General features: G+C 42.7%; 1 protein-coding gene across 1 annotated transcript in view; it reads left to right on the forward strand.

The window, feature by feature from the left end:
* Window positions 1–2,158: 2,158 nt before the first annotated feature.
* Window positions 2,159–15,173, forward strand: part of nlk2 (nemo-like kinase, type 2) — a 66,665-nt gene continuing 53,650 nt past the window's right edge. Inside the window, exon 1 of the mRNA XM_073481445.1 lies at window positions 2,159–3,985. Within this exon, the coding sequence (XP_073337546.1) occupies window positions 3,513–3,985 (473 nt within the window). The 5' untranslated portion in view covers window positions 2,159–3,512. The remainder of the gene's footprint in view (window positions 3,986–15,173) is intronic.

The raw sequence follows: 15,173 nt of genomic DNA on the forward strand, positions 1-15,173 counted from the left end.
CTCAGGAACACCAGTGCATTACCAACTTCTCTCATTGAGTCTAATTCAGTGGCTGCAAACACTGGTTAATGTTACTGGGGCTAGCAAGAAAACATCAGCTAAGTGCTAGCTAACATAAAGAATGACATGTGATTCAGCGCAGTGAAAATGACTGGTGGCGATCATACATTTATTTGATACTTTTTAATGAAATTACACAGTGGAGCCTCCAGAAATTTTACATAGGGGTGGCCAGATGTGTCCACTTAATTTATTGGGGTGACACACCAAAACCAAAAGCCATAACTGAATTACAGGAATTCTATTATGCTTTTTTAGTAGTTGAGTTGAAAGCTATGGCAAAGAGTTAAGGAATTGCCTCCTGATATACTTTGGTGTCTTATTTTATATTTAATGTTACTGATTCTGTTGATAATGTGTTGAGCGATTCATTGTTTTTCAAATAAGCTAGTTGTCTTTTCCCTAAAAAGACAAATATACACTTAATTTGAAGGAGTACATTTATTGTAATGAAACAAAAAAATTACTAGCCTACTCAAGTTTAAAAACACCACACTGGCCTCCAGTCACTGAACAATTTGGTGCCCTGGGCAAGATTTTAGCTGGTGCCCCTTGCATGTTAAAGTGTAACTCTCGCCAAAATGCAACCTAGGCTTTTTTTGTGAATGTACCCCAGTCAAACCGTGTAAAAGCATAATTACAACGAAAAAGCCACTTTTAAGATTTACCGTAGTTTCATTTTCGGGTCAAAATAAGTTTCAATTGCGTGCTCGGGGCAGCTGTATGGTAGCATCAAAATCGCTATTTTTAAAACACTAAGAAGACTTGACACAACATGAAACTTTGCTTGTAGTATCACCAGGGTCTCTACACATGAACATGAGCATTGAGAACATTGTTTGTGTACTAAAAAGAAGGTTTTTGAACAACTCACGTTAGCAGTAGCAGTAGCCATCCTGCCAGTTGAGATGCGTCGATCCCCGAGTGCGGCGTAACGCCAGGGATCGGGGATTGACGCATCTCGACTGGCAGGACGGCGACGAGCGCAGCAAGCTAAAGCTAACGTGAGTTTTTCAAAAACCTTCTTTTTAGTAAACTCTGTTTCATGTTGTGTTGAGTCTTCTTAGTGTTTTAAAAATAGCGATTTTGATGCTACCATACAGCTGCCCCGAGCACGCAATTGAAAATGATTATGACTCGAAAACAAAACTACGGTAAATCTTAAAAGTGGCTTTTTCGTCATAACTATGCTTTTACGCAAAGGTTTGACTGGGGTACATTCACAAAAAAAGCCTAGGTTGCATTTTGGCGAGAGTTAGACTTTAAACAGTTGCCATCAGACACCGATTACGTTCATACACTCACAAAGACACTACATTGCTTTATTTAAATTTTCTTGACTTTAGAAATAAAACAGTATTAAAGAAACAATTGCACTAAATGAAATATAAATACAATATAAATGAGTTATTGCACAAAAATATAATATCAAAGAAATCAGTGCAGATTTACAAATATAAATAAGACCATTGCATAAAAAACTATATTGCAGAAACCTCAGTGCAATATGCATAATGTAGACATCTGTTGAGAGAACACATGATTTATTCTAATCACTTTACTCTGCGGCGACAGCAAGTGCATTGGGGTGGCTGTGGCCCCCCTTGGTGGTACCATTGAAATTACATAGTTGTGTTTACAATGATATACCGGGCTGGTGTTAAAGTCCAGGCCTGTATTATTATCCTAGTCCAGCCCTGTTCACACCTGCACACAGATATGAACATGTAGCCCACACAAATACAAACTCACTTATGTCATTAACACGCACTAGGCAGACTACCATTCCCCTGGCAATATGATTCTGTAGACCTATTCAATCCAAACTTACTATCCCTGTTTCCTTCTTCTAACACACACACACACGTCTATTGGAAGCGATATTTTATCAAATTGAAGTGAACAGTTTGTTATCACTGTTCTAGTGTGGATATCATTGGGCCTTTAGAGCAGCAGTCAGCCCCGCTGTCACCCCAGCCAGCACGCGCCACTGGCTGCGCGCAGTGACAATCAAGGAGATTACCATTACGTCATTGTGGTGCGGTAGGGGATTGGCTGGTCATCCTGCATAATCTCATCTCCGAGTGGGAAGGTTTTGTTCACCATGTTGGATAAACTGCTTATTTTATTTGCCTTGTGACCAATAGTTTTGTCATGTCAGTGACAACGGAGCGTCGTGGGCCCAAAGCGTAGAGATTCAGCCGGGTGGCTTCCTCTTTCTAAGCAGACAGCAGGGCTGGCTCACCGACAGCGGAACAAACGAAAGGAATACTGTTTTGATTTGGCGACACGGACACCGATTAGCTAGCTCCAATCTGTCAGGTTGAATACAACTGCCTTCTCTCTATCTACTGGTAGCAGGATAATTTATTCCGCTTGAAAAGGATTTAACTTTCCGTTTTTACTGCGTTGTTATTTCATCTCCCTGGATGTATTGCATATGAGCAGTGAGAGGACAGTGTAAAACATACTAAAAACAAGGCTGTCGATGGGGGAAAAAAGTTGCCTCTTAGCCGTCTGTGAGGATTTGTTTTTTGGTTTTTTGAGTCATGTTCGAAGCCTCGTTACCTCTGTCAGAATGATGAGGATTTCTTACCAGGAGCGTAGCTCAGTGGATTGGTGTAATATGTGAGTGGAGTCGATGGCCGAGGCCTGGGCCTGCCTGCGTGCGCTGTTGTATTGTGGCCTGGGCTGGGATACACCTCCTCTGCACCGGATCAGCAGCGTTAATTACAGCACGAAGATTACCCTTATGTACAAAGTAGCCGTCTGGCCTGCGCACACATCCGAAGGAGGATTCAGTTTGGAATAATAGATGCGATTTCCAAGTCTTGTAGAGCCCCGGTTGTGGGAAGAGCAACGGTGCTGGACCAGAGCGTTTGGCAAACTTGTACACTTTTAAAATATGAATGCGCTGCTTCCGTGACATGCTTTAGATCACACTGTTTTATCAAGACGGGGAAACTGAACTTCATCAGGAGGAGGGGGGCGCCACCTCTATCATGAGGGAGATCTAGGGCCACTGACTTTTTTTTTTTTATTTATTGAGGGGGGTGCGGGTTATTTTCTATTAAATACGTTTGATTTATCTGTGTTGGTAGTGACACTATTAGGGCTTCACAGATTTTTAAACTCGTGTGGTCCTTGCTACATTATACATGCTCATGTTAGGATATGATTATTAGCCCCAGGCTACAGTAGCCTAATGGTGTGCAAGCAAAAAAAATAATTTAGAGGAAGTGGGTCAGATCCTTGTTGGCATTATGATAAGGTGGCTCACCAGAGTAGTTACTCTTTCTGCAGATTCGAAGTAGCTGTTGTTGGATCATCTAACCCCCCATCGGTTTCTATATGTTTTCTAAAAGTTTCATTAGTCGTAGTGTTGCAACCTGGTAGCCCTCATCATCACTATTAGAAGCAGGTTCTGAGCGGAGGCATTTCAGCATCATTGAATGGCTCTGTGCGGCACAACGGCTACAAATGTTACAAAAATGATGGCTGCTTACAACGGTGGGTCCTCAGCGGTGGCTGCCCATCACCCGCACCACCACCACCAGCTCCAGCACCTTCAGCCTCCCCACATGCACCATCATCACCACACGGGCCAGCATCACTTGCAGCATCCGGGCTCCGCCGCCGCCGTGCACACAGTCCAGCAACATACCTCCACAGCTGCTGCTGCGGCGGTGATGCTTAACACCGGGCAGCACCAGCCCTACTTCCCCTCTCCTGCCCCGGGACAAGCCCCCGGTCCGGCCGCGGCTGCGGCTCCCGCCCAAATCCAAGCCGCCGCTGCTGTCAAAGCTCACCACCACCACCACCATCAGCAGCAGCATCAACAGCAACAACACACGCGCCACCTACAACAGCAGCTGGATATAGAGCCTGACAGGCCCATCGGCTATGGAGCGTTTGGGGTTGTCTGGTAAGTGTACTGCACTATATTTCCATAACGGACTTATTTGTATTTATGCATGTTTTAGCCCATTTTACGAAAAGCCATGCACATACACTTAGACTGTATTGTTGCAGGTTAATTCCAGACAGGCGCTGTTCCCATGAATCACTAATAGCCTATATAAAAATGAACTTTTACAGTTGTTGTCATTGATTTTGTTGGTTAGATTGTTTTTGTTCTAATCTTGTGTCAACATTTCAAATATCTGCATTTGTAAACTGCAACATTAGTTGAAAGTAATTACAACTAATGTAAGTTAATGGACAACAATAAAGAGTAAAGCATTTCATGTTTACTGTGATGAATAACTCAAGTCACTTCCAAAGCTCTGCAAATCGATTTTTACACTGTAGTGACATAATTGGAAACTAAAACAACGGTTTGAAAAATGGACAAAATGTATTCAGTAATCTACACATCTGTTCAAACACTATAACATACCACAGCCTTTTGTTGACAATGGTCAGCTAATGTATACACAATGTGTAATAACTGGGATACAAAGTATTCAAGTACAGTGACGACATGTATTATCCAGTAGAACAGGTGAAAGGCAGTTGGTGCTATGGTGACAAGTGACATAAATAATCTCAGTTTGTCTTGAAGGCTACAAGTTTAAACAGAGAGTTAAAAACTACACCCCTTGGAGTTCAAAAGATGTAGGTGTTCACCAGACAGGCAGGCTTGCATGAAAGATACTACCAAGTTGCATCATGGGACATGTAGGATCCAATGTTTTGGGAGCTTGCCGCATAGTTTCGACTAGGGTTGGGCATCAAGAGAAAATAATCAGCTGCAACAACTGGTGTATGAAAATATATTTGCAAAGATGTGTATGCATATGTGTATGTAAGTTCTTTAAAGCTGAGCTCGACCAATATTTTATTTTTGGATACAGATATCAGGGAGTAAAACATTCTTATATCAATATATTGGCTGATTTAAACACCATTTTTACAATGATCCCTAAAATGTGGGGTTATCAACACTTTTGACTGAGATCTGTAATAGAGGCAGGATATTTTACAGATTAACAATCAACTTCACTGTCTAAAATGAAGCAGTAAAATACAATGACAATTAATTTTTTTTAATTATAATAAATAAAAAAAAAGTTTTAATGTAAGTGCATATCGGACAACATATACACCAATAGCGACATATGTGTGATAGGCCAATATTGGCTGATAATATCAGCCAACCGATGTATCGTTCTGCCTATAATGTTAACTAACCCAGTTAATTTCATTCACCTGCCACTAGCTTATGTTTGTAAACATTAACACAAAGTGTTAGGAAATTATATTAGAATGTAATTATGTGCTGGTGCAACCAAATGAAAAAAATAGGTGCACAAGTTAGTCTGGAGCATTGCATATGTGCCTCGGCCTGACTGCCCAGCAAGCCACTAGCATTACAGCTTTATGTTTGAGCAAGCAAACTGCTGAGTGCTAATCAAAGTTACATAATGTTGCTAAGCAAATGAATTCTTCCATCATGGCCATTTCGTCCTTCATGTAGCTATGTTGCTACCTTAAGGCCATGTCTGTCAAGTACATTTATATACAGCACACACACATGCCCACACACACAACGGGCATCCATAAAAAAACAAAACTAATGCTAGCTGGGCTACATCTGCAGTAACATTATCAACATTAAAACAATATAAACTTGCATGAAATAATAAACGTCATAGACTTGTGAAAAGCAACATGAAAAAAACAGTTAATGGCACACCACCTACTACTCTTGTTAGTTAGATGTAAAATATCGGGAAAGGAGTGAGAGAGATCCTGGGAGGGAAAACTATTTGCTTTTTGCTAGAATATTTTCAGATCTGACTTGGTGACTTGAGGGTTAATTTCCACCAAATACATTTTGAATTAAAGCTGCAAGCAGCGATGAACGGGCCCTCGCAGGCCACGCGGGTCGGGCCGTGCTGCTGTCGGGGCGTGCTCCTTACCCGGACCCATTGCCCCGTTATTGTGCGGGCATGTCTTAATTGATAGCCAAAAAGTGGTTTTGTGTTGATAATAGCGCCACCTGCTGGTGATATTTGGTGTGTGAGTTACAGGGGCCGGTCTATACCACCCCAATCAGTTTCATATCCATAAGTGTTGTGGTGTGGGCACAGTGCCAATTATAAAATGAAACTGCCACCAGAGCGCCACCTAGTGTCAGATCGGTAACACCTTCGTCAGCTTTCCAGGAGGCCATTGGCAATCAGTGTACCAAGTTTCGTGTTAATCCGACCAACCGATGTCGAGATATAAAATACTTCAATTTAAATAGCGCCACCTAGTGGTCATGGGCCAAGATTTTGCACAGAGCCTTAGGGGCTCATGGGGAAGTAGTATCCTGAGTTTCACGTCATTTGGACGCACCAATGTGGAGATATGCAACACTTCCTGTTGTTACCCGATTCCACAGGAAGTTGTTATTTAATAACTTGAGTATTCTTTGGTGTATCAAAATTCTTTTAATAACTTTTTGTCAGAAGGGTCCACAGATGCTGTGTGCAAAGTTTCGTGCAAATCGGTGAAATTGCCTGGGAGGAGTTCGAAAAAGTAGGTTTTTGACATTTCGCGAGCTAGCGAAAAAAAACGGTAGGCGAAAATGGGCGTGGCCTATATCAGGAGATTCAGCACAATTCACTGAACGCGTGGATATAAGGTTTTTGAATGTGCGACAAAGTATGTGGGAGTTATTAGCCAAAAAGCACTTTCCTTGACTGTAGCGCCACCTAGTGGTGAAAATTCACAACGACAACAGATTATAAAATTTTTCGCCAGGTGTGACATATATTCCAAGTTTGGTGAGTTTTGGGGTATGTTCAGGCAGTGAAAAATGCGATCATTTGGGACAAAGAAAAAAAAAAAAAAAAATTAAAGCTGCAAGCAGCGATGAACGGGCCCTCGCAGGCCACGCGGGTCGGGCCGTGCTGCTGTCGGGGCGTGCTCCTTACCCGGACCCATTGCCCCGTTATTGTGCGCGCATGTCTTAACTGAAAGCCAAAAAGTGGTTTTGTGTTGATAATAGCGCCACCTGCTGGTGATATTTGGTGTGTGAGTTACAGATGCCAGTCTATACCGGCCCAATCAGTTTCATATCCATAAGTGTTATGGTGTGGGCACAGTGCCAATTATAAAATGAAACTGCCACCAGAGCGCCACCTAGTGTCAGATCGGTAACACCTTCGTCAGCTGTCCTCAGGAGGCCATTGGCAATCAGTGTACCAAGTTTCGTGTTAATCTGACCAACCAATGTCGAGATATAAAATACTTCAATTTAAATAGCGCCACCTAGTGGTCATGGGCCAAGATTTTGCACAGAGCGTTAGGGGCTCATGGGGAAGTAGTATCCAGAGTTTCATGTCATTTGGACACACCAATGTGGAGATATGCAACACTTCCTGTTTTGACTCGAGTCCACAGGAAGTTCTTATTTAATAACTTGAGTGTTCTTTGGCGTATCAAAATTCTTTTAATAACTTTTTGTCAGAAGGGTCCACTGATGCTGTGTGCAAAGTTTGGTGAAAATCGGTGAAATTGCCTGGGAGGAGTTCGAAAAAGTAGATTTGCGACATTTCGCGAGCTAGCAAAAAAAAACGCTAGGCGCAAATGGGCGTGGCCTATATCAGGAGATTCAGCAAGATTCACTGAACGCGTGGATATAAGGTTTTTGAATGTGTGACAAAGTATGTGGGAGTTATTAGGCAAAAACGGTTTGTGTTGATGATAGCGCCACCTGCTGGTCGTTTTTGGTGTGTGAGTTACAGGGGCCGGTCTATACCACCCCTGTCAATTTCATATCCATAAGTGTTATGGTGTGGGCACAGTGCCAAATATAAAAAGAAACTGCCACCAAAGCGCCACCTAGTGTCAGATCGGTAACACCTTTGTCAGCTATCCTCAGGAGGGCATTGGCAATGAGTGTACCAAGTTTTGTGTTAATCCGACCAACCGATGTCGAGATATAAAATACTTCAATTTAAAGAGCGCCACCTAGTGGTCATCAACCAAAATTTAGCATAGAGCCTTAGGACCTCATGAGGAAGTAGGATCCTGAGTTTGACGTCATTTGGACAAACCAATGTGGAGATATGCAACACTTCCTGTTTGGAACGAAATCTGCAGGAAGTTGTTATTTAATAACTTGAGTATTCTTTGGAATATCAAAATTCTTTTAATAACTTTTTGTCAGGAGGGTCCACAGATGCTGTGTGCAAAGTTTGGAGCAAATTGGTGAAATTGCCTGGGAGGAGTTCGAAAAAGTAGGTTTGCGACATTTCGCGAGCTAGCGAAAAAAAACGATAGGCAAAAATGGGCCTGGCCTATATCAGGAGATTCAGCACAATTCACTGAACGCGTGGATATAAGGTTTTTGAATGTGCGACAAAGTATATGGGAGTTATTAGCCAAAACGCACTTTCCTTGATTGTAGCGCCACCAAGTGGTGGAAATTGACAACGACAACAGATTATCAAATTTTTCGGCAGGTCTGATCTATATTCCAAGTTTGGTGAGTTTTGGGGTATGTTCAGGCAGTGAAAAATGCGATCATTTTGGACAAAGAAAAAAAACTAAAAATAAAAATAATAATAATAATTAAAGCTGCAAGCAGCGATGAACGGGCCCTCGCAGTCCACGCGGGTCGGGGTGTGCTGCCGTCGCGGCATGCTGCCGTCGTTACATGCTGCTGTCGTGACATGCTGCTGTCGGGGCTTGTACTTGCAACAACTTCCATTGAGGAAATGAAAGTGAAGGCAGTGAAGCTGTCATTTCGTCATTTAGCAATAAAAGCGCCACCTATTGGTCGATTTGCACGAAATTTTGTAGAAATGCTCATCGTGCCATGGAACACAATTGCCAAAAGTTTTGTGTTGATCGGACTGTATTTCATCAAGATACACAAGAATGTCTGTTTGACCACAATGCACAGGAAATTGTTGTTTTATATTTTGGGCGTTCTGTGGACTAGCACATTTCTTTTAATAACTTTTTGTCAGGAGGGTCCACAGATGCTGCGTGCAAAGTTTGGTGCAAATTGGAAAAATTGCCTGAGAGGAGTTCAAAAAAGTAGGTTTGCGACATTTGGCGAATTTGCAAATGGAAATTCAGTGCGAACGTGGGCGTGGCCTACATCACACTGTTCGGCTGTATTCAGGGAACACGTAGATATAATGTTTAACAATGTGCACCATATTATGTGGGAGTAATTAGCAAAAAACTTTTTTTCTTGATAATAGCGCCACCTGCTGGTCATTTTTGGTGTGTGAGTTACAGATGCCAGTCTATACCACCCCTATGAATTTCATATCCATAAGTGTTATGGTGTGGGCACAGTGCCAAATCTAAAAAGAAACTGCCACCAGAGCGCCACCTAGTGTCAGATCGGTAACCCCTTTGTCAGCTATCCTCAGGAGGGCATTGGCAATGAGTGTACCAAGTTTTGTGTTAATCCGACCAACCGATGTTGAGATATAAAATACTTCAATTTAAATAGCGCCACCTAGCGGTCATGGGCCAAGATTTTGCCCAGAGCCTTAGAGGCTCATGGGGAAGTAGTATCCTCAGTGTGACGTCATTTGGACAAACCAGTGTGGAGATATGCAACACTTCCTGTTTTGACCCGATTTTACAGGAAGTTGTTATTTAATAACTTGAGTAATCTTTGGCATATCAATATTCTTTCAATAACTTTTTGTCAGGAGCGTCCACAGATGCTGTGTGCAAAGTTTCGTGCAAATCGGTGAAATTGCCCGGGAGGAGTTCGAAAAAGTAGGTTTGCGCCATTTTGCGAGCTAGCGAAAAAAAACGGTAGGCGGAAATGGGCGTGGCCTATATCAGGAGATTCAGCAGGATTCACTGAACGCGTGGATATAAGGTTTTTGAATGTGTGACAAAGTATGTGGGAGTTATTAGCCAAAACGCACTTTCCTTGATTATAGCGCCACCTAGTGGTGAAAATTCACCATGACAACAGATTATAAAATTTTTCGCCAGGCCAAATGTGTTTGCCAAATAAAATCGCGTTTTCATACACGTTCAGGCAGTGAAAAATGCAATCATTTTGGCAGACAAATAATAATCATTACAATTACAATAGGGTCCTCGCAGTTTCACTGCTCGGGCCCTAATAATTAAAGCTGCAAGCAGCGATGAACGGGCCCTCGCAGGCCACGCGGGTCGGGCCGTGCTGCTGTCGGGGCGTGCTCCTTACCCGGACCCATTGCCCCGTTATTGTGCGCGCATGTCTTAACTGATAGCCAAAAAGTGGTTTTGTGTTGATAATAGCGCCACCTGCTGGTGATATTTGGTGTGTGAGTTACAGATGCCAGTCTATACCGGCCCAATCAGTTTCATATCCATAAGTGTTATGGTGTGGGCACAGTGCCAATTATAAAATGAAACTGCCACCAGAGCGCCACCTAGTGTCAGATCGGTAACACCTTCGTCAGCTGTCCTCAGGAGGCCATTGGCAATCAGTGTACCAAGTTTCGTGTTAATCTGACCAACCGATGTCGAGATATAAAATACTTCAATTTAAATAGCGCCACCTAGTGGTCATGGGCCAAGATTTTGCACAGAGTCTTAGGGGCTCATGGGGAAGTAGTATACAGAGTTTCATGTCATTTGGACACACCAATGTGGAGATATGCAACACTTCCTCTTTTGACTCGAGTCCACAGGAAGTTCTTATTTAATAACTTGAGTATTCTTTGGCGTATCAAAATTCTTTTAAGAACTTTTTGTCAGAAGGGTCCACTGATGCTGTGTGCAAAGTTTGGTGAAAATCGGTGAAATTGCCTGGGAGGAGTTCGAAAAAGTAGGTTTGCGACATTTCGCGAGCTAGCGGAAAAAAACGCTAGGCGCAAATGGGCGTGGCCTATATCAGGAGATTCAGCAAGATTCACTGAACGCGTGGATATAAGGTTTTTGAATGTGCGACAAAGTATATGGGAGTTATTAGGCAAAAACAGTTTGTGTTGATGATAGCGCCACCTGCTGGTCATTTTTGGTGTGTGAGTTACAGGGGCCGGTCTATACCACCCCTGTCAATTTGATATCCATAAGTGTTATGGTGTGGGCACAGTGCCAAATATAAAAAGAAACTGCCACCAAAGCGCCACCTAGCGTCAGATCGGTCACCCCTTTGTCAGCTGTCCTCAGGAGGGCAGTGGCAATGAGTGTACCAAGTTTTGTGTTAATCTGACCAACCGATGTCGAGATATAAAATAGTTCAATTTAAAGAGCGCCACCTAGTGGTCATCAACCAAAATTTAGCACAGAGCCTTAGGACCTCATGAGGAAGTAGGATCCTGAGTTTGACGTCATTTGGACAAACCAATGTGGAGATATGCAACACTTCCTGTTTTGACTGTAATCTACAGGAAGTTGTTATTTAATAACTTGAGTATTCTTTGGAATATCAAAATTCTTTTAATAACTTTTTGTCAGGAGGGTCCACAGATGCTGTGTGCAAAGTTTGGTGCAAATTGGTGAAATTGCCTGGGAGGAGTTCGAAAATGTAGGTTTGCGACATTTCGCGAGCTAGCGAAAAAACACGATAGGCAAAAATGGGCCTGCCCTATATCAGGAGATTCAGCACAATTCACTGAACGCGTGGATATAAGGTTTTTGAAGGTGCGACAAAGTATGTGGGAGTTATTAGCCAACACGTACTTTCCTTGATAATAGCGCCACCTAGTGGTGCACGTTCACAACAACAACAGATTATAAAATTTTTCGCCAAGCCTAATGACTTTGCCAAATAAAATCGACTTTTCATTCACATTCAGGCAGTGAAAAATGCGATCATTTTGGACGAAGGAATAAAATAATAATAATAATAATAATTAAAGCTGCAAGCAGCGATGAACGGGCCCTCGCAGTCCACGCAGGTCGGGGCGTGCTGCCGTCGCGGCATGCTGCCGTCGTTACATGCTGCCGTCATTACATGCTGCCGTCGTTACATGCTGCCGTCGGGGCTTGTACTTGCAACAACTTCCATTGAGGAAATGAAAGTGAAGGCAGTGAAGCTGTCATTTCGTCATTTAGCAATAAAAGCGCCACCTATTGGTCGATTTGCACGAAATTTTGTAGAAATGCTCATCGTGCCATGGAACACAATTGCCAAAAGTTTTGTGTTCATCGGACTGTATTTCATCAAGATACACAAGAATGTCTGTTTGACCACAATGCGCAGGAAATTGTTGTTTTATATTTTGGGCGTTCTGTGGACTAGCACATTTCTTTTAATAACTTTTTGTCAGGAGGGTCCAGAGATGCTGCGTGCAAAGTTTGGTGCAAATTGGAAAAATTGCCTGGGAGCAGTTAGAAAAAGTAGGTTTGCTACATTTGGCGAATTTGCAAATGGAAATTCAGTGCGAACGTGGGCGTGGCCTACATCACACTGTTCGGCTGTATTCAGGGAACACGTAGATATAATGTTTAACAATGTGCACCATATTATGTGGGAGTAATTAGCAAAAAACATTTTTTCTTGATAATAGCGCCACCTGCTGGTCATTTTTGGTGTGTGAGTTACAGGGGCCGGTCTATACCACCCCTATGAATTTCATATCCATAAGTGTTATGGTGTGGGCACAGTGGCAAATCTAAAATGAAACTGCCACCAGAGCGCCACCTAGTGTCATATCGGTAACCCCTTTGTCAGCTGTCCTCAGGAGGCCATTGGCAATCAGTGTACGAAGTTTTGTGTTAATCCGACCAACCGATGTCGAGATATAAAATATTTCAATTAAAAGAGCGCCACCTAGTGGTCATCGGCCAAAATTTAGCACAGAGCCTTAGGGCCTCATTAGGAAGTAGGATCCTGAGGTTGACATCATTTGGACAAACCAATGTGGAGATATGCAACACTTCCTCTTTGGAACGAAATCTGCAGGAAGTTGTTATTTAATAACTTGAGTATTGTTTGGCTTATCAAAATTCTTTTAATAACTTTTTGTCAGAAGGGGCCACAGATGCTGCGTGCAAAGTTTCGTGCAAATCGGTGAAATTGCCTGGGAGGAGTTCGAAAAAGTAGGTTTTCGACATTTCGCGAGCTAGCGAAAAAAAACGCTAGGCAGAAATGGGCGTGGCCTATATCAGGAGATTCAGCATAATTCACTGAACGCGTGGATTTAAGGTTTTTGAATGTGCGACAAAGTATGTGGGAGTTATTAGCCAAAACGCACTTTCCTTAATAATAGCGCCACCTAGTGGTGAAAATTCTGAACGACAACAGATTATAAAATTTTTCGCCAGGTCTGATCTATATTCCAAGTTTGGTGACTTTTGGGGTATGTTCAGGCAGTGAAAAATGCGATCATTACGGACAAAGGAAAATAATAATAATAATAATAATAATAATAATAATAATAATAATAATCATTACAATTACAATAGGGTCCTCGCAGTTTCACTGCTCGGGCCCTAATAATCATTCGAAAAACAATAGGGACCTCGCAGGTTCCCTGCTCGGGCCCTAATTAAAGCTGCAAGCAGCGATGAACGGGCCCTCGCAGTCCACGCGGGTCGGGGCGTGCTGCTGTCGAGGCGTGCTCCTTACCCGGACCCATTGCCCCGTTATTGTGCGTGAATGTCTTAACTGATAGGCAAAAACGGTTTTGTGTTGATAATAGCGTCACCTGCTGGTGATTTTTGGTGTGTGAGTTACAGATGCCAGTCTGTACCACCCCAATCAGTTTCATGTCCATAAGTGTTATGGTGTGGGCACAGTGCCAATTATAAAATGAAACTGCCACCAGAGCGCCACCTAGTGTCAGATCGGTAACACCTTCGTCAGTTTTCCTCAGGAGGACATTGGCAATCAGTGTACCAAGTTTTGTGTTAATCCGACCAACCAATGTCGAGATATAAAATACTTCAATTTAAATAGCGCCACCTAGTTGTCATGGGCTAAGAATTTGCACAGATCCTTAGGGGCTCATGGGGAAGTAGTGTCTTGAGATTCACGTCATTTGGACAAACCAATGTGGAGATATGCAACACTTCCTGTTGTGACCTGAATCCACAGGAAGTTGTTATTTAATAACTTGAGTATTCTTTGGCGTATCAAAATTCTTTTAATAACTTTTTGTCAGAAGGGTCCACAGATGCTGTGTGCAAAGTTTCGTGCAAATCGGTGAAATTGCCTGGGAGGAGTTCGAAAAAGTAGGTTTTCGACATTTTGCGAGCTAGCGAAAAAAAACGGTAGGCGGAAATGGGCGTGGCCTATCTCAGGAGATTCAGCACAATTCACTGAAAGCTTCGGTGTAAGGTTTTTGAATGTGCGACAAAGTATGTGGGAGTTATTAGGCAAAACGCACTTTCCTTGATTATAGCGCCACCTAGTGCTGAAAATTCACAACGACAGCAGATTATAAAATTTTTCGCCAGGTCTGATCTATATTCCAAGTTTGGTGAGTTTTGGGGTATGTTCAGGCAGTGAAAAATGCGATCGTTTGCGACAAAGAAAAATAACAAATAATAATCATTCGAAAAACAATAGGGTCCTCGCAGTTTCACTGCTCGGGCCCTAAAAATAATTAAAGCTGCAAGCAGCGATGAACGGGCCCTCGCAGTCCACGCGGGTCGGGGCGTGCTGCTCTCGGGCGTGCTGCTGTCGGGGCGCGCTGCTGTCGGGGCATGCTGCTGTCGTGACATGCTGCTGTCGGGGCTTCTACTTGCAACAACTTCCATTGAGGAAATGAAAGTGAAGGCAGTCAAGCTGTCATTTCGTCATTTAGCAATAAAAGCGCCACCTATTGGTGGATATGCACCGAATTTGGCACAAACCCTCATGTGGGCATGGAAGACAAATCAAAAAAGTTTTGTGTTAATCGGACTGTATTTCATCAAGATATGCAGGACTGTGTGGTTTACCACAACGTGCAGGAAATTGTTGTTTTATATTTTGGTCGTTCTTTATACTATCACAATTCTTTTAATAACTTTTTGTCAGGAGAGTCCACAGATGCTGTGTGCAAAGTTTGGTGCAAATTGGAAAAATTGCCTGGGAGGAGTTCGAAAAAGCAGGTTTGCGACATTTGGCGAATTTGCGAATGGAAATTCAGTGCGAACGTGGGCGTGGCCTACATCACACGGTTCGGCTGTATTCAGGGAATGTATAGATATAATGTTTA

This window comes from Pagrus major, chromosome 2, assembly GCF_040436345.1.
Source record: "Pagrus major chromosome 2, Pma_NU_1.0".
Taxonomy (NCBI): Eukaryota; Metazoa; Chordata; class Actinopteri; order Spariformes; family Sparidae; genus Pagrus; species Pagrus major.